Source organism: Homalodisca vitripennis, chromosome 4, assembly GCF_021130785.1.
Source record: "Homalodisca vitripennis isolate AUS2020 chromosome 4, UT_GWSS_2.1, whole genome shotgun sequence".
In the NCBI taxonomy this organism is placed as follows: Eukaryota; Metazoa; Arthropoda; class Insecta; order Hemiptera; family Cicadellidae; genus Homalodisca; species Homalodisca vitripennis.
In genome coordinates, this window is record NC_060210.1 from 173558357 (window position 1) to 173586286 (window position 27930).

Sequence of the window (27930 nt, forward strand, 5' to 3'; positions counted from 1 at the left end):
ACATGATCACTTGGCAAGGTATATGATCCCCTCAGAATGCATAATCCATAAGTGATTTTAGTCCTTTGAGTGCTCAGTGATTTTTCATGTTATATCTGAAAAATTTAGGTTTATAATATGTTGATTAAAAAAAGCATTAAGCTATCAAAGGCAATTTGTACAGTTTTACTTGAAGATTCATAACTAGAGGATTATTTTGTAAATAATCATTTACATAGAGATGCAAAAAGTGAGTATTAACGTTTTAAAACATATCTTATATAAAAAACTGTGACACCAATTAAAATATATTTTACAAGTACATATTGTTAAGTAAAAAAAAGACACATATGAAAATATTATGCCTACCTAGGATAGGATTTAAAAAAGCATTAGAAAAACATAACATAGTTGAAATTAATAATACTTGCCTATTCTTTTTTCGTAACCATTATATTAAATCGCAACAATGATATATTGTTGAACACTGTTTCAGCACAAACAGGCATTATGATTCATCACTGTGTAGCACTCAAGGAATTAATCACCACTAGGCAGATATATGAATTTGTCTAGGCGGAACAAGTTGCCAAGATTTGTTTAAATTATGTTAACAATCCGGCGAAAAGAATTACAATATGTTTTTTACAAGCTGCCAATATCATTGAACCTCTTGAGTTTCTCAGGGAAGGAATCCTTATAGAGCACTGGGTCAGCCCGGAACTCGACGGTGTGCAGAGGCATGTGACCGTAGACAGAAGTGAAGCGATTTATACAGTCTGAGCGCTCTACCATGTGAACTAGGTCAGCTGACAGCATCTCTGTGTTGGTGCACTCAGGACACTTGAACTTCTTGCGAGGAGTTACCTGGCAAAGGTCATTCAGTTAGTTCTACTAAAATGTCCTTATTTCATAGATTACAAAAATAAAATAAAATAAAAAATTGTAACTGTAGAAAATATAATAAATATTTTAATTTTCATATATACTTCTTTTAATTAAAAAATTAAATGAATTGTTATAAAACTCAGAATAGTTTTTTGCTTAATTTGTAAATTGATTAATGAATCTATGATTTGTTACTTTATTATATATATATATCTTCATATTACAAAATAATCATCAGGTTAGAGTTTGAAAAACAAACCTAACTAAAATGTCTTACAAGAAGCTTGTAATACATCAGTTACCTCTAAAGGTTCACTGATGTTTGTTATCTTGATTATAGAAGATGTGAAGGCAGCAGCACTCAGGATATTATCTTTGAAAAGATGGCTGAGGATGAGTGCTTTCACCTAATCAGTGTATATAACTCTTGATTACTTCCTGTATCACTAAACCAACATATAATAATTTCCAACCAATTTTATTATATGGAGCAGAGACGTGGACGTGGACTAAAAATGATTTAAGCAGATTGCAAGCTGCAGAAATGAGATTTTTAAGAGGGATAGAGAAGACTACAAGAAGAGATAGAATAAGGAACGAAATAACCAGAGAAAGATTGAAGGTAGTTTCACTGCAAGAGACAATGGAAGGAAGAAGAATACAGTGGATGGGGCATGTGAAGAGGATGGGAGATAATAGAATGCCTAGAATAGCACTGGAGAAGGAGGAAGGAGGAAGAAGACCGAGAGGAAGACCGAGAGGAAGATGGGAGGACCAAGTGTGGAGAGACATAGAGAGAAGGGGACTACAGAAAATACAGGTGGAGGAAGAGGAGACCTGGAATGATAGACAAAAGTGGAGGAGGCTGTGTACGACGACCCGTGATAACGGAAACGTCAGATGATGATGATGATCACTAAACCAAATCCTCACAATTCATGTGATCATCCACCCACTCCTTGGTGTCACCTGGAATGGCTGTTGTAACCCCAGACTGACTTTATCAAAGTATATTTACCTTAATAGGAGCCTTGTTTGTGATATTGGCTACAAGAAAGTTCATGGCAATATCTTCACAGTTCATGTGAGCATCCACCCATTCCTTGATGTCACCTGGCATCGCTGTTGTGTACAGGTAACTCCAATACTGAAACATGTGAATACATCTATGCACAAAGTTTACAAGCATTTTATCTCACAAGTAACAGTAACTTCCCACAGTAATTCAATGTTTACTGTCTGCGAACAATACACCTCCCATCCATCAGTTGCAATCATAACATTTGTCATACATTGGCGATGGATGGGCACAGTCTCACACTCTGAATATTTTTTAACATTTTGCTGTCCTTGATTTACACTTCTTTTTATACAATACTGGGCGTTTTTAGCAACTTTCAAAAAGTCAAAGTCAAAAGCTACTGTACAGGGTGATTCAAAACTAAACGGCAATCTCATCGGGAGCTTAATCTATAGCTAAAAACAAGTAAAAAAGTTCATATAAACCATATGCCCGGAAACGCTTCGTTAGCGAGTTACGCCTAGCGAAAGATTTTCGCCCGGATTTCAGAACCCTTGGTGAAGTCAGGCCGTATAAAAATGGTAAAGGTAGTTACAAATATACAAATACGAGTGTTTTTTATGTTTTTATATCTGACAAATTTATTAAAATTCGTCCCAGAGCTGTAAATGCAATACTTTCAGAGATAATCTTACGTAAAACAACAAGAATTGGGTGCAAAGAAATAACACATTTTTGTGTTTAACGTAAAAATTACTTCCATAAATGTTAAATAAAGGTCATTTTTTTTCTTAAACAGATTTGTAGAACATTTAATTCTGAAAAGATTCATGTGAATTACTTAGGACAAAAATTAATAATAGGTATTGAAATTTAAGCCTTATTTAAAAATAAAACAGACGCACAAAAATGCATATTCTTATTCTGCATAAAATATTAACTAATGTTTAGGTTGTGAGTAACAGCTGATCATTTATTCTAGACTGAACATTAACATAAAATGTATTTACCTTTATAAAACTGTAAATAATCACCTATAATAGTTGCTCAAAGTGTCCTCCGTTGTTAAGCAATGCACGTTTTCGCACGACGAATCCACTCTTTCTAGCGCGTTTCATAACGTTTGGGAGCATTCTTGATAGTTTTCTGCCGCCTCTGTAATGCGATTACGTAACTCCTCTATGGTGTTAATCCGTTTTGAATAAACAAATTGAACTTCATCCAACCCATAAAAAAAAAGTCTGCTGGCGTGAGGTCAGGAGAACGTGGTGGCCATTTTACTGGTCCATTTCGACCAATCCATTGTCTACCGTATGTATCATTTAAATAGTTTTTCACATCATTAGAAAAATGTGGAGGTGCTCCGTCGTGCATAAACCATGCATTTATTCTGTTTTGAACAGGAATATCTTCCAAGAGGGTAGGCAGGTTTGTTCTTAAAAAATTTAAGTACGCTACTCCATTAAGTCGATTTAGGGAGGAAAAATGGACCAATCAAAATTATCACCCAGAACACCAAGCCATACATTGACTGAAAATGTATGTTGAAAATGCCTCGTCGCAGTTTCATGTGGGTTGTCGTACGCCCAAGTATGGTTATTACGAAAATTTACAATTCCATTTCTAGTAAAACAGGATTCATCAGTAAAGAGAATACGAGCGCCGAAGAAAATACTGATGTCGTAAAACAAATTTCTTCTTAACCAGCGGCAGAACATCTTCCGTTTATTAAGATCTTGCGGTAATAAGTCTTGAAAACGTGTTATATGGAATGGGTACAACTGTGCTTCATGAAGTGTCCTCCGCCATACGCTTGACTGGCAAATATTTAACTGACGTGATAATCGTCCTGGTGCTTGTGGTTGGTGATAATTCTACAGCATTTATTATTGCTTGTTCATTATTATAGTTCCTTGCGCTACGTTGACGACCAGTATCTATTCGCTTCGGTTTAAAGCTAAACCAGTTTTCTCTAAGTCGTCTCTCCACAGCTTCAAATGTTTTGCGATCAGGTGTTCTTCGATGTGGAAAAGTATCACGATATTCCTGAACTGCAGCTAAACCATCTCTTGTTAACTATGCCGTAAATCAGTATCATGTCCGTATACTCTTCAAAACGAATACATACCATTTACATTATCTGCCATTATTTACTAAGATAATTGCATACACTTTTATAAAAATATTTAATAAAATATTTTTAAAAATAATATATTTAATAAAATATTTTATACACTTGTATAAAATATTTCCAAATCACAGGATCTCACAAAATACAATCTTCACACGCCACAATACAAAAAACCTCCATAAAGGTTATTCAAATATTACTTCATGAACTTAATTGTTGATCAGCTGATATTGCCAACCTTTGCAAAGAAAATATGACGATAAAAAGTGTTGAATAAATGATCAGCTGTTACTCACAACCTAAATATTAGTTAATATTTATGCAGATAAGAATATGCATTTTTGTGCGTCTGTTTTATTTTTAAATAAAGCTAAATTTCAATACCTATTATTAATTTTTTTCCTAAGTAATTCACCATGAATCTTTTCAGAATTAAATGTTCTACAAATCTGTTTAAGAAAAAAATGACCTTTATTTAACATTTATGGAAGTAATCTTACGTTAAACACAAAAATGTGTTATTTCTTTGCACCAATTCTTGTGTTTTACGTAAGATATCTCTGAAAGTATTGCATTTACAGCTCTGGGACGAATTTTAATAAATTTGTCAGATATAAAAACATAAAAAACAATCGTATTTGTATCTTTGTAACTACCTTTACCATTTTTATACGGCCTGACTTCACCAAGGGTTCTGAAATCCGGGCGAAATCTTTCGCTAGGCGTAACTCGCTAACGAAGCGTTTCCGGGCATATGGTTATATGAACTTTTTTTTACTTGTTTTTAGCTATAGAATAAGCTCTCGAGAGATTGCCGTTTAGTTTTGAATCACCCTGTATATATATAGCAATATATATATATATATATATATATATATATATATATAGTATATATATATACATATATATATTGTGTCCATCCATATATATATATATATATATATATATATATATATATACAATACATACCTGTATCATCTTGTTTTCCTCATTCTTTTAATTTAAAAATTGTTGAATTCTGTAGAAAATTAAATTATTTAAAAAATCTTTAGCAGATGTTTTAAAGAAAAGAATACAAGAATACAAAAGAAAAGAGGTCCTAATTTCGCCTCAATAAAGAAGTGTTTCTTTCTTTCTTTACATCATTCTAAAAGCCAACAGATTCTGGTTTATCAATAAGCTTATTCCATACATTGGACCTATTCTAGTCTTAAATTCTATGACTATGATTCCTGTAGAAGTCACAGAGTAAGCAGATCTTGTAAAAATAATTACTCTATATAATTCTGGTAAGAACGTCAATCACATAAAGCTTCAGGATCTGTGTCCCAAGTGTTAGATACAGTATTCTGTGCCAATCAAGTACCTTGTGATGGAAAGCAACCCCAGTCAGAACCATGGATATCTGGTTGGTCCACTCTGACTCGTATTTCCAGCGCTGGGTTGAATTGTCCCAGACGTGAGTTCTAGAGGGAAACCCAACAATTCGGTCTGGAAATTCTCTCCACACCTAAAAAGAAGAGTATGTTTTAAGTTACCAAACAATATTCACTCATTAACCCTTTGAGTGCCAAGAGTCAATGTGACGTGCCTCTGGGTTTTTCCGAAAAGTGCAGAGGATCGAGTAGATCAGCTTTTTGAATATTTATTATTCTGTTACTAAATGTTAAGATATGGCATTGTACTTGGTATCACTTTATACATAATAAGTCAAATAAACATAGATTTTTTATCTTGATTTACATTGTTACAGCTGGTAAAAGGTTTTTAGCAAATATGAGAGACAACTTTTATGCCAGTGCAGATTTTCAATATTTTGCACTAATATATAGGAAAAGACAGTATTAAAGGTACTTACTTTTTAAACTTGGTAAGTTGCACTTGTTCCTACTTATATAGGAAACAATGAAAAAGTTGCATACAAATGTCTTAACATTAAAATACTTAATTTTTTAAATTTGGTATGTTTGTTCCTATGGACATAAGGAAAAATAAAAAAGATGCATATAATTAATTTAGGACAACAAAATTAACTTTTTCTTATTTCTTTATTAATTAAACACATAAAAATACAAATGTTTTTGTATAAAATTAATAATTAAAAGCTTCAACATATTTTATCATTGAAATATTTATTACAAATCATAATTATCCTACTTTTCCCCCAACACAGTAAAAGAATTTTTTTGCAAGATATGAATTATTTGGCTGAACACTACACAAACACTAAAGGAGTGCTTGGCTCACTGAGAGAGGTGACCTATGCTTGGCACTAACAGCACCAACCCCTTAAAAGTGCTTGGCACTCAAAGGATAAAAAGTAATTTATACAAGAATTCAATCAATAAGAATGAGTCTTGATCTATATCAATTCTGATCTAAAAGTGAATATAAAAGAAATGCATGGGAGGAATAGTCTGAAGCACGGGTTTTACTTATAGCATGAAAGAAAGTTGACTAAATACAATATAAAATAATATAAAATTATATTTTATTAACTGCCTTAAAAGTTATATACAATACAACATACCTTCTTATTCAACCCTAAACTAGCATGAAAATAATTTCCGTTGCCAAAGGTGCAGTTTTAATTTTTTTATTCCTCAATATTAGTGAGCCAATAAGAAGGAAATAATATGTTTGTTTGAACCATCCATTCATATTTTTATATGCCTATAAACTATAGGTATATTGAAAATGAAGTTTACTGTATCTTGATTTTAGCTGTAGATTTATACATCTAACTTTGGATTCCATTTAATTGTAAGTTTTGTCTTTCTTTTATCTATTGTTGAAGTATGCAATCTTTGATTTGTGCATTATTGGCATTTCTTTACAAATCTAAATTATACAATAACATGTTTACTTGATAATTGAATAATTTGTTTCCAATTACATTGGGTGTAAAGCTAATTTTAACACATGATTGTATTACCAATGTTATTGCTCCCAGTTACAACTACAGCATTAAATGTGTAATTATTGTTTGGGAAAAAGAGTTTTAAATACTATACAAATAAGAAATGTTACTAAAACCAACAATTTCTTGAAATAAAATTCTTAAAATCTAAACAAGAATATTACAGTGATACTTTTAAAATAATTATTTTTCACTATAAAAACTATTAAAACATATTTACCTCAAAACCAAATTCAAGTTCATCTGCAGTGAGCATAACAATATCATCGTCAATGGTCAATATAGCTTCCGTCTCAATTTCTTCATAAGGGTAAAAACGATTAGATAGCTTGTTTTCTTTGGTGTGAATCAATTTTACCAGCTTGTTAACTTTTGGCCAGAGATGCACTGTGAAAAACATTAAAAGTTATAACGATATATAGTCATTCGATTTGTAAGACCTGGTATTAACCAAATATTAAAATTAAAAAAAAATAATGTTGAGTTCATACAAAACTACATAAATAAAAAAATATGTTGAACAAAGTGAAATTTTCATCAAGAAACACAACATTAAATAGTTAATCAATGTAAAATGGGCAAAACAAATAAATATGCCTTTAAAATTACTAAATCATGCTTTCAATTTTTAATACTTATGTAAACCATTTAGTACAAAAAAATGGGTAAAACAAAGTTACCCATTCACAGCATTGAAATGAAAACATTCCAAATTATTAGCTAAAAACACACACCCATTTATCAAATTAAATAGCAAACCCTTATACACACAGTAAAAGACCAAAAAGAAAATAAACTGTAGTTGTTCATACTCCTTGGCATGAAAGGCCCCAATGGGCTAGTTGTTAGTACTCTGAATTTAACAGTCATTATGAAAACACAGAACTAACATGAAGCTATGTTTGAAATTTACCCATCCTTTTACCTGTTTTAAAATGGCGGAAGTTAAAATTATTCCATCAAATTAACTCAAACCGACTAATGTCCGCCATTTTGAAACAGGTAAAAGAATTTTGTTATTATTTTATTTTCGAAAAGGTCTACCAAAGGTTAGTACAATTCTAAAGTTTCATAACTTTATCTTAACTGGTTCAAAAGATATAATTTTCTTTTATAAAAAACAAATACAGACAGATTGACGGAAGAATTAAAGTTTTAGGACTACCTTCATATGAACTTTTTTGCTCATTTTTATGTGTAGAACAAAATCCCAAAGTATTGAAACACTTTTAACACCCTGTACAAGCCTTCAAAAGACAATAAATAAATATATTTAAGTTTGCGTCTACAGATGTAATAGGTTCAAATCTACTTTAAGCATAGCTCTATCAACGTCATTGGCTCTCGTCCTTACTTCAATCAACTTGCATATTAAGTTAACTCACTTGGTGGTGGATTCTTCCGTTGGTTGTTCCATACAACAATGACTTTACTGAGGCTTGGTACTCTGACCAGTTTATTGATGAGAGTGAAGAGACTTTCGACTCGGTCATAGGTGAGAATGACAGCTGTGAAGCCAGGAGCTCTGGGAGCTGTCAGAGGAAGGAACAAAGGAGACTGGGCAACACGCTGCAACATCAAGCATAGCAGTTAGTAGCCTAGTGACACACAAGCTACAGTAATTTAAACATGCGGTTGGAAGAAGTATAACTGAGAAACTGATGTAGCCTGTCTATTGCATTAACAGTTCCACATTTAACAACATGAACAGTTTTCATTTAAATGCATCCACATAATATTTATCATACTCAACATTTTCATCTTATAAATGAATGTAAAAGTTTAATACAATTTATTTATCTACTTGTACCTGGTTGCAGGTGGAGTCTATTCAGAATTTTAAGATGTAAACATAATCTGTGCATGATACCTTTTTTTAACGACAGAAGAATGGAGTAAGATTTCCCTTTCTCATTCAAATGGAGGTGAACTCAATATTCATATATTGAAGAGATCACTCAAAGGAGCACCAGCCAAGACCGAAAACATCAATTTCCTCAAGTGCGGTTTGATGTTGGGAGCAGGGTGACCTTCAGGAGGACATGCCCTCCTTTTTAATTTTTGTCCTCCTGGTTTTTGAAAATTATGTAAAACGTCTGGCTTTTTGGCAAACACTTACATGTTTTAAAATAGTAGCATAAAATTAAAAAATTCTTCAGATTTCCGAAAATAGACAATGAAAAGTTATTGCAGCGCACACGTAATTCACGGCATGAGAACTGCTGTTAGATTCAGTTGTTGTTGAGAGTTGTCTATAGTGTCACTGACTCACTGCTGCTTCTATCCGCTCAGCTGCACTGGCCCTACTACCCCTTGATTTTCTATTTATGTATAATGAATGATAGGTTAATTTTGTTATAATACGTTATATATTTTTATGTTATAGTGATATCTTATATATGCCAATTAGTATAGCTCACTAACAATGTAATGAATAATGCAATGAATTAATTCCAATTATTTCACAAAATTTATTTTTAATATCATTCTAAAAATTTGGATTGAAATCATTTATAATTTTTAAAGAGGAAAATTGTAATAATAATTCATTCAATCTTATGCCACATACAAAATAATAACCTAAAATAATACTTTTATCCATCAATATATTCTTTAATAATATTTAATTTTTCGATTTATATGTAAAAACAAATCCAGTACTTATTTTTATTGTGCGTTTTTCTAATAACGTATAGATAAATGTTTTTCATTAAGTTTATACGAATATTTATTACTGTCCTCCTTTTCAACCGCAAAAGTCCTCCTTTTAGGAATTTACATCTGGTCACCCTGGTTGAGAGAAGGAGATTCAGCTACTTTGGGCCAACCATGTATAAATGACCTCCCTGACAACATTAAGACTTAATGCTGTTAGCATGTTCAAAAAGAAATGACAATTATACAACAGCAGTAACTAAGATGTTACTAAGGAAATTGTATATCACGTAGAGATATTTTAAACTAATTTGTAGGTTTTATTTATATATTTAATTTTTAATTAGTTTGTAGGTTGTATATTGTAGAACTTTTTTAATTTATATTTGACTTGCACAATATTTATTTATTTCTGTATTTGACTTGCCTCAATTGTCTAGTATTTGAACTGTTTTTATATCCGTTATAGTTTGTATGTTGTTATGTATGTTATTGTTCTTTAGTTGTAAAGTAGTTATTAGGCATATACTATTTGACACAAGTTATTCTGGAAAAAAAAACAGTGATACACTGTGAAACGCTTAAGAAATGAAGGCATTTTTATTTATTTATTTAATATTCTTACTCATTTCTCAGTATCTCTAAGGGTTTCAAGATGATAGCCAATCAAATTTTGAAAAAGGAAAGGTTATATCTCACTTATTATGCATTGCAGAGCTAAATGCCAAAAGTATTTTAGAATGCTCATTTTATTTACAACAAGTTTGTTCTTAAATATTTTTTCAAACCCAAACAATATCAAGATAGCAGGCATATAAATATTTGAGAACTATAAAATAACACTGTAGAAATGGGTGTAAATACAATAATTGCTGTAATTTCAAATCAATTCAAAATAAACTTTTTAATGTGATATTATTTACACACGACTTAGATAAGTTTGTTAGCCAGTCTCAAACAATTACAATTTCAAGATGGCGCCCATCCTATGAAAGTAAAACGGTGCAAGAAACTATAATGACATGAGCTATAGCGACAGTCTAACCAGCACAATTTAACAGGCCATAACCCCTGCAAAAATAAAGAGTATTTAAAGAAATTTTACATGACTCATTGCACTAATTGACTTTAATACAGATGTATTCACACTTTTGACTCACCTACACATTAATGTCTAGATTAGTTTAGTACGTAAAATTGATGTATTTGTATCTGGTTATTAAATTTATCCATGTTTCCTGCTAAAGAAACTCTTTACATTTTATAAGAACTAGGTTACATATTCTAAACATCTTTCACATCTTAACACTATAAGAATTACTTTATGTGGTGCAAAATTCCAGTCTTCATATGTACGGGCATGATGGGGAAACACTCTATCGTTGATGATGTCCAACGCTGTAAGGGTAACAGCTTCCATGGTGGAGAAGTAGCGCTGGTAGAGCCATAGACCCTGTTCTCTCATCTCATCCCTGCGTTTCTCCGATACGCTTGCCGCTACATCTATCACAGTATTCAAGTCTGCTTCCCCCACAAACAAGGCAGCCCTTCAAACAACATCAAACTCTGATTGGAATTGTGATCAATTAAGATACCATGATTTTGTGAAATTTAAATGATTATAATTAGCAATTTTTTGCATCTAAAAACACTTATTTCATAGTCAATGTTTCATAGCAAGATCCAGATAATAGATGTACCTTTTCCAATCGATGATGTCAGCAAAAGGCATGACCATGGCATCAGCTGTGACAATAGGGATACAGCCAGCAGCCAAAGCCTCAAGTAAGGTAGGCTGACCAAGGCGGGCGCCACGCAGCACCAGACAAAAGCTGCCTTCCTGTAACCAGCAATATCTTCAACCCGTTGAATTGCCTAACTACCATAACATTTTATTTGTATGAAAGACAAGGGAAATATAAAAGACAAAGAGACTTTCAGAGTAAAAACAATTGTAACCACTTATTCCCTATGATCTAGAAATGTGTTTTGTGTAAACTTTTAAGTATATTATTTTCCAAGTGAACATTTAGGAAAACATTTACAATAATACATCAAAGTATAGCTTTATTGACAATTTTATTTAAGATTCAAGACAATTTATTTGTCTTTAGACATACAACATATGCAATGGACATCGTCACTATACTATAAGCATAGGCTAACATTGTATAATTAAATTAATACCAACTCCAATCAGTACTAACCATTATGTGATAATACATGGCAGGTGGTAAAATTTAAATAAGCTTATTGCTTTGTCTAGTAACTAAACTATATATAATATAACAAAAAACATTAGTTCAAATCACTGAAATAAAACTTAAATACTAGGTAATAAATTAGCAACAATAATAATACTAAAAACAGCAATAAAAATTTAACAAAATAATTAACAACCATGTACGAGCAGTTTTAGTAACATCTTAAAATTAATATTAAATTATATTTTAACAAAAGGTAAAATATATTATACTCATCGCATGCCTGAAAATTAATGTATCGGAATACTAATTTTTCTTTAACTGACTGAACTTTTTTAAAACAATAATACTTAAAACATTTATAATTGTAGAGAGTCTATTAAAATTTGTCGTCTTAGTCTGTTATTACTGTTGAATAATTATCATTGACCTAATCCTAAAGTATGGTAACTATATTTATACCTGGCCTTAAAAATGCACTAACTCATAATCATAATCCATAATTTTATTGCCATTGATCACATTTTACATATAATGAAATAGGCATAGTCATGTATTAATAATAATAGACATAATAGATCAAATACGTTTAAAAAATTAGGCACGTAAAATTTACAGTACAATTTTTACAATTGCGGTTTTACAATGTATGCGTTTAATTACTACTCTGGCACTATTTAGTTATTCAGAATTAAAATTCTACATCTACATCATGATTTCGAAAATCCTCTAGATTATAAAATGGATTTTGTTGTAACCAATGCAATACCTTTACTCTTAAACACCCCAGTTGAGGCAGTCCAAGCTGTTACATTAAGTTTATTAAAGAAAACAATGCTGTTCACCATGTGAGATGAACCTGTTTTGGCCAGCCTGTGCTGGGGTATATCAAGCTTATCACGATTTCTAGTATTATACGAATGCAAATCCTGTCTAAGTGTGAACGAGCGCAGATTAGTTTTTACATGTAATAATAGATGGAAGATGTATAGGTTTATAATTGTGAGAATTTTTAAACTAATTAAAAAGTGGTTTACAATGTTCTTAGAATTCAGCTCTACAGATTGTTCGTTAAAACCCTCTTTTGTATTATCAAAATATCTTTAACGTGAGAAGAATGACCCCAAAGTATTAAATCCATAAGAAATATGAGACTGAAATAAACCAAAGTATGCTGTCCCCAAGTATTCAATAGAAACAACATCTCTTAGTTTCCAAAAAAGATAACTTACTCACGAGAGCCTACTACATAAAGTTATTAATGTGATGGGACCAGTTTAGTTTTAGAATCAATGTGAATACCGAGTAATTTTGCGGATTGGACATCTTGAGTGTTATTGGATAAGCTAAGAATAATATTTTTGAGTTTTTTTCTTGGTTACATAGCAATTTGTTAGAGGAAAAAACCATTTTAAAGCTTCATTTTCAGCTTGTTTCATTTTAGTGAGTAAATAAGGGAGGTTTTTATTACTTGCAAAAAGGGGAAGTGTCGTCTGCGTAGACTACTGAACTAACATTCAAATTATTTGGTAGATCATTTATTATAGTAAATCATGAGGTATCCCTCTTATTCCGTAGTTTTCTAATTTTATCAAGCAAAATATTTATATTTACACAGTCAAAGCTTTTTGTTAATCCAGAAACACACCACAAATAAAATCACCATTTATCATTCCTTTCATTATTTCATTAAGAAATTTGATTATGGCTGACAAAGTGGATTTTCCCCTCATGAATCCATGCTGATTTACAAAAAGTATGCTCTTAGCTTCTAAAAAAATCAATTAACCTATTACAAATAGCTTTCTTAAAAACTTTAGAATAACAGGCAGAAGTGCAACTGGTCTATAGTTAATAATTTCTGAGCAGTTTCCCTTGTTTTTAAAAATAGGCACAATTTTAGAAATTTTTAGACTGTCTGGGAAAATTCCTGATTCAAAACTTGTATTGATTATAGATGATAAAGGTCCTGCTATAAACATCTGAAATATTCTTTAATAAATTAGTACTTATGCAGTCCCACCCAACTGCAAAATTATTCTTCAAGTAATTTTGAGGCAATAGCCTATCGCCTTCTTATAAACTGGAACAATTTTGGAGGTTTTAAGCAACTCAGGAAAGTAACCAAACTCGAAACATTTGCTAAGAATAAATGCTAATGGGTTCTTTGATAATATGAATAGTTTTTTTTTACTAAAAAATTTGAAATCCAATATAAATCCGTACTTTTGGAGTTGGAGAAATTTGATACAACATTTACTACATGGTCCACAGTAATGGTTTGCCAATTAAAAGTGTTAGGAGGGACTGGATTATTTCTTAGAAGGTCAGAGAATAAAACGTTAGTGGATGGGATGCTGTTTGAAAGTTCAGAGACAGAATTTAGGAAAAAGTTGTTCAATTCTGTTGGTTCGAGTGTAACTGTGTGTTGTGTACTGGAATTACTTTCTTGCTTGATGAAGAATCCCAGGCGGCTTTACATTTATTAGGGGCTTTTTCTATATATCTTTCACATGCTTGTCTCTTGGCATGCTTTAAATTATTTCTATAATTTCCTTTACATTGACGGTAGGTCCTATAAGCTAATTCCCAACCCTCTGAGCTACTGTTTCTTAAACTTTTATAAATATTGTATAAAATTAAGCATATAATTTTCTCTCTTGTGCTAAACTCTGGTTGTACCATTGCACTTTTTTAATTTTATCTTTACTTTTTTTACTAATAGGTGGAGAACAGAAATGCCAAAGATTTATATAGCCATTTTAAAAAGTTGTTGCATAGTTCTTCTACTGTTATTTTATCACAGTTAAAGTCATCAAACCATTTCCACAATTTTCAGTTTTTAAAAGATCAATAAATAAATTAATTTCATTTTCTGACTGCTTGCGCACAAAAGTTTTATTGCCTGCATTAATATTTGAAAGATTTTATGGCGATATTTATTAGAATAAAACCTCTAGCACATGAGAGTTATGGTCAGTAAAACATCCTTGAAAAGACTTAATTGTATACAAATTCTCTGTAAAATTAACTAAGATATTGTCTATACAAGATGTACAGTGTGTGGGAACCTGAACAGTACATTTTAAATTTAGTGACTTAAGTAAGTTGGAAAAGGTTATAGCTTTATGATCCCGTAATAAAACCATTTCAATATTAAAATCTCCTGAAACCGTTATCAGTGTATCATTACTTGATACGTGTTTTATTGCCTGTTTAAATTTTTGAAAAAATGTATCAATATTACCTTGAGGTGATCTGTACAAACTAACAATAACAATATTTTGTTCCACCAATTTTATACAGCAAATTTCACAATCTACTTCACTGCTAAATTTTTCAAACTGTACTAATTTATATTTAATGTTTGGTCTGATAAAATATCCCTGTACCCCCATTTTTTTTATTACTCCTACAGTAAAAGCTAGCTGACACAAATTTCCTGTGGTGTGTACAGATCTATCTCATCAGAAAGTGACCAGTGTTCAGAAATACAAATAATATCAATATTTTCAATGTTGCAAAATTGTTCCAATTCTAAGTTATTTCTAATGCTTTGTATATTGAGTTGAAGGATTTTTAAAGGTTTTTTTACAGTTGTGTTGTTTATTATTCTAAAAAACTGGGGTCATTAACATTAAGGTTACATTTGTTGGAGTTTAAATTCTGTATAAGTGATTTTTGTTGTGTTACATATAAGTTGAACATTAGTATTATTTTTAGGGCAATCATGGAAAGACAAACTTTCCTCCTGGACACTATTTTTCTTGGGTAGCACTTTCGATGACAGAATGACCATTTTCACACTTCACAACACTGTTTGCACACCCAGAGAGGGCAAGCAGGTGATTGGAGCTCAACACTGGGTAGTGGGGGTGTAGGTGTCAGATCTTGTTGACTGGTCAGTAAACTCAGTAAAAAGGTATGTTTGTTAAGTCAATTTGAGATTAATCTCTTAAAAGACTTGAAGAGTTCTAACAATCTAAGTGCCTCCGGATGTGTATTACATTTTATTATTGTAATTATGGCTTTTTATGTACTTTCCCAATCTTACAGAGAAAAAACTAAGTCTTTTGAGTGTGTGGTTTGGTAGTTATGAATATTGTTGTTGCAGATAAATTCGCTTATATTTTCTCTTACATTAAGTACCTAAATTTTGTAAAATAAATATACAAGGCACAGTCATAATATTATGTTCAATAAAGTATGACTTACAACTATCCCTGTATCCAAACCAAACAGAATTCTTATGGCTCTCTTCTGCCATGAGAGAACTGTTTCTGTACTCTCACTATTATCCCACAAAATGTTCCATATAGTAAGTGCAAATGGAAAATGACTTAAATAAGCTTGTAAAGTTAGATTTGTATTCACACAATATCTTTACTTTCTAAAGCAAACTTTGAGATAAATTATTTGTGTGATCTTTCCATATGGGTTTCTTGCCTAGAGTAATATCTAACAGCTTAACTGATTTCACAATTTGATCCTGTGGCCCAAGGGTTCTCAGTGAGAATAATATTTTATTTAGATTTAAAAAGTTAGATTGAAACCATACACCATAGTTAAATCTGTAACTTTTAAATTATTGTATTAATATTAATTAAAACAATTTAAAACAGCACATTTAATTTATTAATACTATTATATAAATTTTACTCTTATGGTAAAATAATATAGAAACTAATCTAAACTATAAAACATTTATTCGTCAAAACTCCAAAAGTATGGACTGCTTTGGACTGTCTAACTATATAATTAAAAGGAATATCCAGTTAATCAGTGAACCCCTTTCTTTAATTTATAACCAGTCCTTAAAACTCTGGTTATTTTCCTGACCCACAGAAAATTTCAAAAATAATTCCAATTTTCAAAAAAAGGTGAAAAACTCCTGTTGCAAAATTATCACCCAATTTCTATCATCTCAATCTTTTCAAAAATATTTGAATCTTTAATTTACAACCGATTGAATTATTATTTTGAACATCATAATATTTTTACCAACAGTCAGTTTGGCTTTGGCTTTCGCAAAAGAAAAATAAAACTGCAGTTCTTGAAATTATAAATAAAACATTCAATGGTTTTTTAAATAAAGATACAGTTTTGATTTCCTTGTGCGACCTAAGCAAAGCATTCGAATGTATCCCATTTGATATTTTATTAATGAAATTAGAATTTTATGGAATAAAAGAAGATTATTTTAAAATAATTGAATCTTATCTGAATAACAGAAGACAGTTTGTTTCAATCAACAATAAGAATTCAGAATTAAGTTGTGTTAAAATGGGTGTTCCGCAGGGCTCAGTTCTTGGACCATACTTCTTCATTGTGGCGGCCAATGATCTTCCATCCAATGTCATGGCTGATGCAGTTGTTTGTTATGCAGATGACATAACACTACTTTACAAACACTAAGATATTACAACTTTACAGGTGATTTCAAAATTAGCTCTCGATAGCGCAGTAAATTGGTTCTCGGACAATAACCTTCTTTCTAACTACAAAAAAAAATCACTCACTTTTAATAGGTTTATAAAAATATATAGAAAATAGATCAGTAAAACTATTAGACATTCACACTGATTCAAAAGTGAATTGGGAGATCCATATTGATTTTGATTGCAGGAAAATTTCTAGGGTGAGCTATCTCATCTAGAAATTAAGAGATATTGTTTCAATTGAATACCTTAGGATAGCATATTTTGGGCTTTTTGAATCACATTTAAGCTATGGCTTGCTTTTGTGCGGACATTCATCTTTAGTTGGCGACATTTTATTGATAAAAAAAAGTAATTTGCACAGTATGTTGGGCTGGTCCTGCGGAGCGTTGTCACCCCTTGTTCATTAAACTTAAAATGTTAACTGTGGTGAACTTATATATTTTCAGTACAGTGATGTATTTAAAAAAACAACTTTGATGAATTTGTCATCAGAGATAATATACATAGTCATAATACATGTGGAAAAGGCAAAATTGACATCCCCATAATGCATAGATTTGCCAAATCACACAAACTGTATGGTATACAGGGTTTCAATAAATTACCACTAACTGCTAGAGCTGCACCTATAAGTATGTTTAGGACTAGAATGTACATGCTGGTTGCCTAAATCTCCACCATTTTATTCCATAAAAGAATTCTTTGGCTGTGAGATTATTGTTGATTATAATTAGGCTAATATAGTTTTACTGTTGATTTTAATTAGGTTTATACAGTTATATGATAGTTTTATAAATTTTAATTTTGAAATTTATGGACGAAACCTATTTCATTATGTATGATCACTGGTTAATAAAACTATTTGACTATTAACAATTAAAAACGTATATATACAGACAAATATAAAAGGATTCTTAATAAAACATTTCTCATTTGGAATATTTAGTTTTGTAATTAATCAGTAAAATATGTAACTGAGAGAATATCAAATAAAATTATAAATAAATATCAGGATTACTTGAAGAAACTCTCATCCTAGTAATATATTTGAACTGTCTTATCAAAGTAGTTAGGGTGACTGGTTATTTTACTCACATTTGTTAGTGATACTGATATTTGTCCTCAGGTCTGTAAGGCAGGTGAAATAAGACTGTACTTAATGGACTTTTCAATATGTTTTCAATGTTCTACCAGAGATTGTTTGAAGAATTGTATAGATTACAGACAGAAAAAAGGTACCTGGAGAATATGAGGATGGGAGTAAATGGTTCCTGCAGAACAGCGGAGGGAGGTGTTGGACTGGTCTGGACAAGGCTCTAGCACCAGCAGCTCCGCTCGAGTCTCAGCCAGCCCTAGCAGTTCCATACTGTACTCCGGGTGGATGTTCACTTGCGATGAGACCACCAGCCACCTCCTGCCAAACGATATTTAGACTTAGAAATATCTCTATAATAATCAATAAAGTGTGTAAAAATATTAATTTTAGTTTTAAACCCAGCTATGCACGTCTGTCATATAGTTGTTGTTCAAGTGAAAAACAAATTTTAACAGTATTTGCCATTTTATTTTAAAAGTTATGATACCTATTATGACTTGTACAGTTAAATGAAAAAAAATATCACTCTAGTTAATAGTGGATAAATGCCAATAGTAATGAAAAAAATCTCCTAATACATCGCTTCAAGACACTGGTATGCTAGACAACATATTATACCATAATATTTTACCCTTATTTTATTATTATCACTAATTAAAAAAAAATTAAAGTAAAACATAACCAATCAAAAGCCTAATTATTCCAAAATTACTTTCAAACTATAGTCGTTGGATGTAACTACTGAAAGAATAAATGGGGAATAGCACACAATCAGTTGTGTGCATGCAAAGCGGAGGGTAATTCTAAGCAATATATGGGTCAACCTCGATTTTTTCTCATATTACAATATAATGTTCCAATAGTCAATTAGAAAAGGAAATGACTAGAATTTCTTGCCGGAAAGCAGTTATAGGGAGCAGGCAACCGCCAGACGGTCATATATTGCTTAGAGTTACCTATTAGTGATCAGGGGCACTGACGTGATCTGGGCTTCAAATTTGGAACTACTCGAGTTTATTTTTTTTCTAAAAGAGCAAGAAGCGCTGCGCAGCGGGCAGGCATTGTGCGTGATCCTTTTTTTTATGAAAAGTTTCTGATAAATTGTTATTACATATTACAATATAATGTAGGTAATGTATGTAAAACAATTTTAAACACATAATTACATGCTGGAAAGCAAAGTAAACCAATATAATCCGCCCAATACAAAATCTCCGTAAAAATCTGGTAAAGGAATCTGTGTCATTCCTTTGGCCTACATAAATTCAGTATATACGAAGATCACGCACGATGCTTGCCCGCTGTGCAGCACTTCGCGCTGCTTGCTCTTTTAGAAAAAAAATTAACTCGAGTAGTTCCAAATTTGAAGCCCAGATCACGTCAGTACCCCTGATCACTAATAGGTAATTCTCGCGGTTGCCTGCTCCCTATAACTGCTTTCCAGCAAGAAATTCTAGTCATTTCCTTTTCTAATTGACTATTGGAACATTATATTGTAATATGAGTTGCCTGCTCCCTATAACTGCTTTCCGGCAAGAAATTCTAGTCATTTCCTTTTCTAATTGACTATTGGAACATTATATTGTAATATGAGAAAAATCGAGGTTGACCCATATATTGCTTAGAATTACCAAGCAGAGTACCATACTATGGACCACATTGTTTATGTCTGTCCTCTGTATGCTCTTGCTGAAGGTTTAGTTGGTCTCAATCTATCTCAAAAATGCGATAAGGCTTCAATAGCTCACTGCCTTATATTTAGCTTTTGAAGGTAATCCTTCTATTAGTTATTTGCACAATCTCAAAAGTATTACAGCTCCTTTTCGAATAATGAAGAATTATTAATTTTGTAAGAGTCTGACAAAAAAGACCATGATGCAAACGAACAAACACACACATAACTTATTTACTCAAGCAATCACATAGTTTACACTCTTAAGCAATACATTTTGATTGTGCAGTAAACATATGATTTGTCAATGTGCCAATGTGCTTTGAAATAAGTCAATTAAATTAAATAAATAAAATAATACTAACTAATAAACATAAGCCACTAACTGTCTGGATTAAAAAAAGTTCACATTACTACCCCCTACTCAGCCATAAAATAATACTCTTTCCAATTAACTGGGTTTATTTTAAGATAGACGAAATATCTTTGTTCAGCTCATTTCAAAGTGAATTACAGAGCTTCAAGACTGAATACAATGTTCAGGTGAGGGATAGTGATGTTCACCTCATTTCGAAGTGAATTACAGAGCTTCAAGACTGAATACAATGTTCAGGTGAGGGATAGTGATGTTCACCTCATTTCGAAGTGAATTACAGAGCTTCAAGACTGAATACAATGTTCAGGTGAGGGATAGTGATGTTCACCTCATTTCGAAGTGAATTACAGAGCTTCAAGACTGAATACAATGTTCAGGTGAGGGATAGTGATGTTCACCTCATTTCGAAGTGAATTACAGAGCTTCAAGACTGAATACAATGTTCAGGTGAGGGATAGTGATGTTCACCTCATTTCGAAGTGAATTACAGAGCTTCAAGACTGAATACAATGTTCAGGTGAGGGATAGTGATGTTCACCTCATTTTGAAGTGAATTACAGAGCTTCAAGACTGAATACAATGTTCAGGTGAGGGATAGTGATGTTCACCTCATTTCGAAGTGAATTACAGAGCTTCAAGACTGAATACAATGTTCAGGTGAGGGATAGTGATGTTCACCTCATTTCGAAGTGAATTACAGAGCTTCAAGACTGAATACATGTTCAGGTGAGGGATAGTGATGTTCACCTCATTTCGAAGTGAATTACATAGCTTCAAGACTGAATACAATGTTCAGGTGAGGGATAGTGAATGAAAATCATTGTCTTGTCAATAAGCAGTGTATATACTTGTTTTAAATTACAGCTATTAAATTTGAAAAAGAAATTGTTTTAAGTCTGTTGTAAAGCAAAAGAAGCTGAAAAATTTGGATGTTTATAAAATGTTGTCTACACGATTACCTTGGTTTCAAACGTGTTCTTATAAGTCTATTTAACATTTTAAAAACATGTTCTCATTGAACTAAAGTGCTCTAAAACACCACCACACACATCAGGTGCAAAAATGTATATACACGGTCTGTCAGAAAAGTATCAGACCTGCATTCACATCTTCCCATTCGTGCTATTCTTCGTCATCCGGGCCGTGGCATCCTTCGAAGTAGACCCCATTTGACTGAAACACACTCTCCCAGCAGTGCTTCCACATATTAAGCAGTCTTTGAACGTAGATTTTGGAACGGCCTTCAGTTCGCGTGTTTCATTACTTTGAATCGCCTCGATGTCATCAAACCGCTTTCCTTTGAACTCCATTTCCAATTTTAGGAAAGCCAAAAGTTACAGAGAGCTGTCGGGACTGTACAGAGGCTGGCGAAGCTATGCAATCTTGTGTTTGGCCAAAAATTGCCCCACAAAATTCGATGAATGCACTGGCACGTTATCCTGCTAAAGAATTGAATTGCCGAGATTGAAGCAAAATTTTATGCAAATTCATCGATCAATTATTTCTGTCATTTTCAACAGTACACAAATGCGACAAACAGAAAAAACATGTGAGACATTAATACACGCTGTGCACGACTCAAGTGTTCAGTCAGAAACTACGGCATTCAGGTAGTTCATGAGGGATTACTAGTTACACTCATACCCTGCAGAGGCCGCTCTGGCACGAAGATATAAACACAGGTCGGATACTTTTCCGACAGACCTCATATAATAGATTGATAGCCTTGACAGTCTCCTAGTTGTTAGATGATGCAAACAAGCAGAATTTAACTTTCCAGCCAAATCAAGACAAGATCTTTCCATTTTAGACAGTTGTCTAGCACTACACCTAAGAATCTTCCTGACAACACCTCTATATCTCCACATACAAAATGTGCATTTTAACTAGTTTAGTTTGTTAAGTGGACTTTTTCTGCTGTTTAAAACGAATCCATTCATAGAAAACCAATTATTGGCTCCTTTTAGGTTAACTTTTGTTAGGTTAACTGTTAATGTTTTTTCAGGGAGATTTCAATCTTGATTTAGTATCATCAGCAAATAGGGTTGTACTAACTGTGGTAAAGACCTGAACATACAAGTAAATGCCCCAAAACCTGGGGTACTCATTTTTAAAATATTCCATTGACAAAAACTGTTGGAATATCATCATAACCATCTAAATTATATTTTTTAAATTGTTAATTTAATGGAGCACCTCCTTGGCATAATGTTGGATAAAGAGACTGATGAATGATTTCAAACAGATGTTGAATTTAAAAAAACATGTTTATATATTTGGAGTTGCTATGAAGTTTCTAGGAATATATAAAATAAAATGTTTTAAAAGTATTGTAAAAGACTATAATGTTTCCAGTATTGAAAGGGTAACAGGTTTTTGAACATGTGCCATTTTTATGTTCCAAATATAAACACTACAATTGTTATGGAATCTGTCCTCTTTGTCAGTTGTAAAAAAACCTTAAAAAGGTCAGCTACAAGTAACGCAAAGTATAATTATACAAATGTCATTATATATCATTACTGTACACTTCAGTAGTGAACATGTTATACATCAGTACTATTTTAGCTATAGTATACAATGTCAACACTTTTGCTACCAAGCAGCTCAATGTCTGATAGTATGAGTGTCAACACACAACACTACTGTAGTGAACGTGTTATGGAATAAGATTAAGCATTGTTAGCATTCTCAACCAAGTGAAAATCTGAGTTTTTATCCCGGTAGACTTTTTGTTCATCGATCTTTCTCTATATTAAACTAGGCTATTTTCATTTTTATACAAATGTAATAAAAATGAAATGAAAATAAAAAAAATAACTTATTTATGTAAAACAAAAATAAATTGTTCATTTCCATACCTGTTTGGATTAGCAGATTTCCCTGTGTCTAAGGTTGTAGCATAAGGACTATAAACTGGAAGGGATACATCAAATCCTACTCGATATGTCCAAGAATCAAAACCCGCACCAGCTATCAGTGCATTTCCAAGGGCTAAGTCCACAACAGTGTTATAATCTGGTGATGATCCAGGCAACATATTCCATATTAAGTGATTTTCTCCACCATACCAACTGCAACACAAAATATTTAAATAACTTATAACCAATTTGCTTGGGCATTAAATTTCTTTTATTTATCTTAGTAGTGTTACCTGAGACAGCTGTAGATACTAATATACAGTGGCACAACAGTACTAGGATGGTAGAATTATTTTGAAAACTTAGTTTATTTATTTCATATTACACACGTAGATTGAAAAACTTCTTCATATACCTATACCAGGTTTTCAAGGTATTGACCGAACCACATTTTGACTACTGTCTTTGCAAACAAAACTATGAACCCCAGTTCTTATAGATTTTTGCTTTGTAACCTGTTTCAGCTTCAATTTGACTCTTCAGAGAAGGAGTTTGTGTAAAAGCAACATATTTCAGATAAAACAAACATATACTTACACACGTTATACCCTCTTTAATATCACTACTTTTTTAAGTATGTTTAATATAATCAAAAAACTTTTTTTTATCAAATTTTCTTCCTTGATTAGCAATGCTAGAGGGTCCAATATAGTTATATGTATACTGCAATGTAATCAATGCTTTTCTGAAAATAAATGATTTTTGAATTTTTTTACTTAATATATATTTGTTTCTGTTTTTATTAAATCCCAGCATTATAAAATTAATTACAGTTACTATGATAATTTTGATCATTAATATCCGGTAGGGTACGATAAGCGGACCCGGTTTTTTTATATCGAAGAATATAGTCATCAATACCTAATATTCGCATCTCAAATCCTAGACTATCAATCGATATAAAAGTACCTATAGTCCTCAATAACAATCATATGTTTTAAATTAAAATATGAATTTAATATTTACAGTGATCAAACAAATTATTATAACCAAAATTAGGAAAACTGAAGACGACCATATTTACTCCTCTCACAGTTACAGTTGTTTCTTTCCCACAAATTTCTTATAATGGGTTTTTCGGTACCAACCCAACATGTTGAAGCCACGAAAAAGCAATGTAGTGTAGTTTTCTAAGATTGGCTGCCATTTTTAATAATCTGAATTATTTATGTAAAATTGAAATATTATCCTACGTGTATTATTTTAGAGTGTTTACAGCTGTTGATATAGATTATTTGTTAATATAATAGTTCAAATTAATTAATCAGTAGGCTATCGATTGATTATATCGATGGTTATGATTAAGTAATATCGTTTGCCAATTTCGATATAAAAAACCGGGTCCGCTTATCGTACCCTACCCTCAATATCATATTTTACCACATTATTAACAAAAAAGAATGATATACAGGACAATATGATAAATAACCTAAACATAAAATTTTATTTTTAATCAATTTGAATCCAATACAAAATTGGCCTACCATTATAGAGTAACGGTAACATAATTGTCCGTTCTAGTGTAGAAACAAGTTTAGGCTTTTGTATGCTACTGAAGGCTATATCTTATTAATTATTCCATTTTTTAACATATCTAAAAAACAAGTTATATCTAAAAAAGCTACACCTTGTTATAATTATATATAGTAGGCCTACTTACTATGGTAGTAATCCAAGAGCTTGAGACACTTCTTTCAATCGAAGGCGATTCTGGTTAAGGGTATCAATGGATGGGACTAAAATACATGCTTCTTCAGGGTTTGGAGAGTAATATCTGCTGTTAACTATTGCCTTGAGAATAGCGTAATATTCTTTTGTCATCTGCGGTCCAACTGACAAACCATGTTCATCAACATATTTCCTAAGAGGATACACATAAACTGATATTTGATCTGATCCTTTGCGACCACAGCGGTACACATTAAAACAATCATAATAACTACAGCGATAGTTACGACTGGCTGCTACTAATGCATGTTTAGAGATAATCACTTCTGGTATATTGTTCAAATTTTCTAGTGATATTTTCTCCAGTTTTGTGCTGTCAGATTCAAATAGTTTTTTCGAAAATATATTAAGTAGAGCAACAAGAATAATAAAGAATGATACAAATATTACTATTAAAAGTATTATAAAGAAGTGCCTGTATCTCTCGATGGATATTGTGTATTTCTGTCCCATTTTACTGAGATTACTATAATCACGCTCCTATTACTTCTTAAGTTTTTAGCAGTTAACAGATACCTAACCTATAAATTACGACAATAAATATTGATTCACACTATCATGCAATCTAGCCAAGCAAAACAGTGTTGTATGTTATCATTAGATTGTCAAACTAATAATATTATTTTGCATTTTGAGCATACGATAAAATCAACAATAAAGTTTCTTGTGTTTTTAACATTATTTCTGCTGGGCGGAATAAAATTAACCAATAATAACTGACAAGTGACAACTGACAGTGATAACCAACGTCTTTTTTCCGTCATCTTTTAGGCTATGGTTTTTTTATCCATGCAGCCTCGTAGTTCACTTTTGTGGTTGCTTCACCCTTAGATTGAATTGTTGATTATGATGATCTACAATTAGATACAAACAAACATAAGTTAGTGTTACATAATGGTTATTGACTTATGAATTTTTGTTAATCAGTGGTCAATAGGTTGACTTTTAACATACATATATCACTCAACATAATTCCTAGTGTTTTTTGTCTTTGTAGTGTTGTAAAAGATCAGGATATCTAAGATAAGAAGGGTTTTCAGGATGGAAAAGGTGGGTCACTTTCCGTCGACAACAAATCACAAAATTATACTAGTGATGGTAGTACAGTATCTACACCTCAAAACAAATTCGAATACTTTTGAAATGAATACAATTTCTCTGGAAGAATTGAGCTCAAACATAAAGTATTCATTCGTTTGGAGTTTGGACTAATAGTATTCAAATAATATATTCAAGAGGTATATTCGTATTCATACATATGTATTCATTGGAGGATTTTCGATATATATGTAGCCGAATTTAATTTCAATAAACATTGAATCACAAAAAGTACTTGCTCCGCCGGGACTCGAACCCGGATCTCTCACTTGCCGGGTGAATGTGCTACCATTTCACCACAGAGCCCTTACAAAAACTCTTCAGTATATTTTGTATTTGGCCGTGTGTCACACATGCGTTTAAATAACTAACCTAACATATGATCGGAAGGCCAAATACCTGACAAACGACTTATTTATATTAATTAAATTTTCGTCGGCCTAATTGTAAAATCACCTAACTCACATACTACTAATTTTACAGGGGTCACAAAAAACCTATTATTTAAAAACTTTTATACGCTATTTTCCCAAATATTCTTTATAAATTTATTTTTTAATGCTAAAAATGATTTGAAATAAGATATATAGAAACATTGTTTGTGCAATCATGCATAAATGGATTTATGTGATTTGCTAATTAAGATCCACGGAGTTAGGAGATTTTCAACTGGAGTTATAAGTTTTGCATGTTACAGCTAGTGGAGTTACGTGATTTGTGTTTAGGAATTTGGTGGTTTGATACTTAATATTTCACTTCATATGGAGTTATGTGGCCTATGAGTACAAATTATAAAGAAAAAAATGTCAACAAGGGTAATGATAACATTTTCTTCAGTAACAATTTATTAATGGCATAGTAAAAGTACAAAAAGGAACACAAGTTGGTTATTTTTGTCAGGAATTATCAAAGAAATATACATTTATTAACTAAAATGCATTGTTTGTTTAAATTATTGTACTTATTGAATATTCAAATAGATAAACTTTGTAACCTTAGTCTAATCACATTTCAGTTGGTAAATTGTCATAGTAGGAGTGAAAATCCTTTGGCACACTCGTCTTCAATTCTTGTAGATGCTTGAACTTCTCTTGGGGTATCTTTTGTCTGGCTTTATACAGTTGGGGAAAGTTGAAGTGTCCAACATTATCAACTTTGATAGCATCATCATTTGATTTATTTAATCTTTTGGTTGTTTTCCTTTGAGCAGTATTTTTATTTGGAGCAAGTTGTAGCTCTTCATAATTATCTTGGTAACTAGGTTTGTATAAAATCTTACCCTCAGCTGAATATTGGAGGCATCGAATGTCAGTTATTTTGGATCACCAGCTTTTTCTCCAGGTCTTATAGATTTGTATACCATTTCCTTGTTGGAATCTTTAAAAAAAAACAATAGTCCAAGTATTTTACATTGTAAGGTTTTGGGTGCTTTCTTGCGTTCTTACATATTGTGATGTAATCTGCCGGAACATTTATTTCTTTATTCTTAAGATGTCTTTCAATTGTAGAATGCATGGCATCGCACTCCATGTACGTATGGCCTTTTTCTAAAAACTTCTGTTCAATTGTTACTTTGTGTTTCACTGCCAGATGTAACAATGCATTTGATAGTGTAGCACATCTGTTCTGATAAGTGTAGCCGTCACTGTAAATAATAAATTTCTTTGAACTATTAGAAGAACTAAGAGAGAGAATTTGTTTTTGAAGAAAATCATAGAATATGCTTGAAAATTCGTTTGCTGTTAATTTACCTTCACTCTCGTTTCATAAAAAAACAGTAACCTTCCTTACTTCGCAAAT

At 31.8% G+C, this 27930-nt stretch overlaps 1 protein-coding gene across 1 annotated transcript; it reads right to left on the minus strand.

Annotated features, from left to right (window-relative positions):
• Nucleotides 1-275: 275 nt before the first annotated feature.
• Nucleotides 276-25763, minus strand: LOC124360669 (exostosin-2-like). Its single transcript, XM_046814487.1, has 10 exons — nucleotides 24965-25763; nucleotides 23245-23457; nucleotides 18479-18653; nucleotides 11295-11434; nucleotides 10916-11141; nucleotides 8325-8508; nucleotides 7160-7326; nucleotides 5386-5529; nucleotides 1886-2014; nucleotides 276-846 (listed from the first exon to the last, which is right to left on the minus strand). Exons 1-10 carry the CDS (start codon nucleotides 25483-25485, stop codon nucleotides 625-627), a joined length of 2121 nt encoding a protein of 706 aa, XP_046670443.1. The 5' UTR covers nucleotides 25486-25763; the 3' UTR covers nucleotides 276-624.
• Between the last annotated feature and the right edge of the window lie 2167 nt (nucleotides 25764-27930).

Bases quoted from the DNA above. Each gene is read 5' to 3' on its own strand.
- LOC124360669 (XM_046814487.1), bottom strand. From the start codon at position 25,485: ATGGGACAGAAATACACAATATCCATCGAGAGATACAGGCACTTCTTT. The intron at 11,142-11,294 runs GTACATCTATTA...TGTTGTTTGAAG, and splicing joins GACATCATCGATTGGAAAAG to GGCTGCCTTGTTTGTGGGGG. The intron at 2,015-5,385 runs GTACTTGATTGG...CACATGTTTCAG, and splicing joins GGGTTGCTTTCCATCACAAG to TATTGGAGTTACCTGTACAC.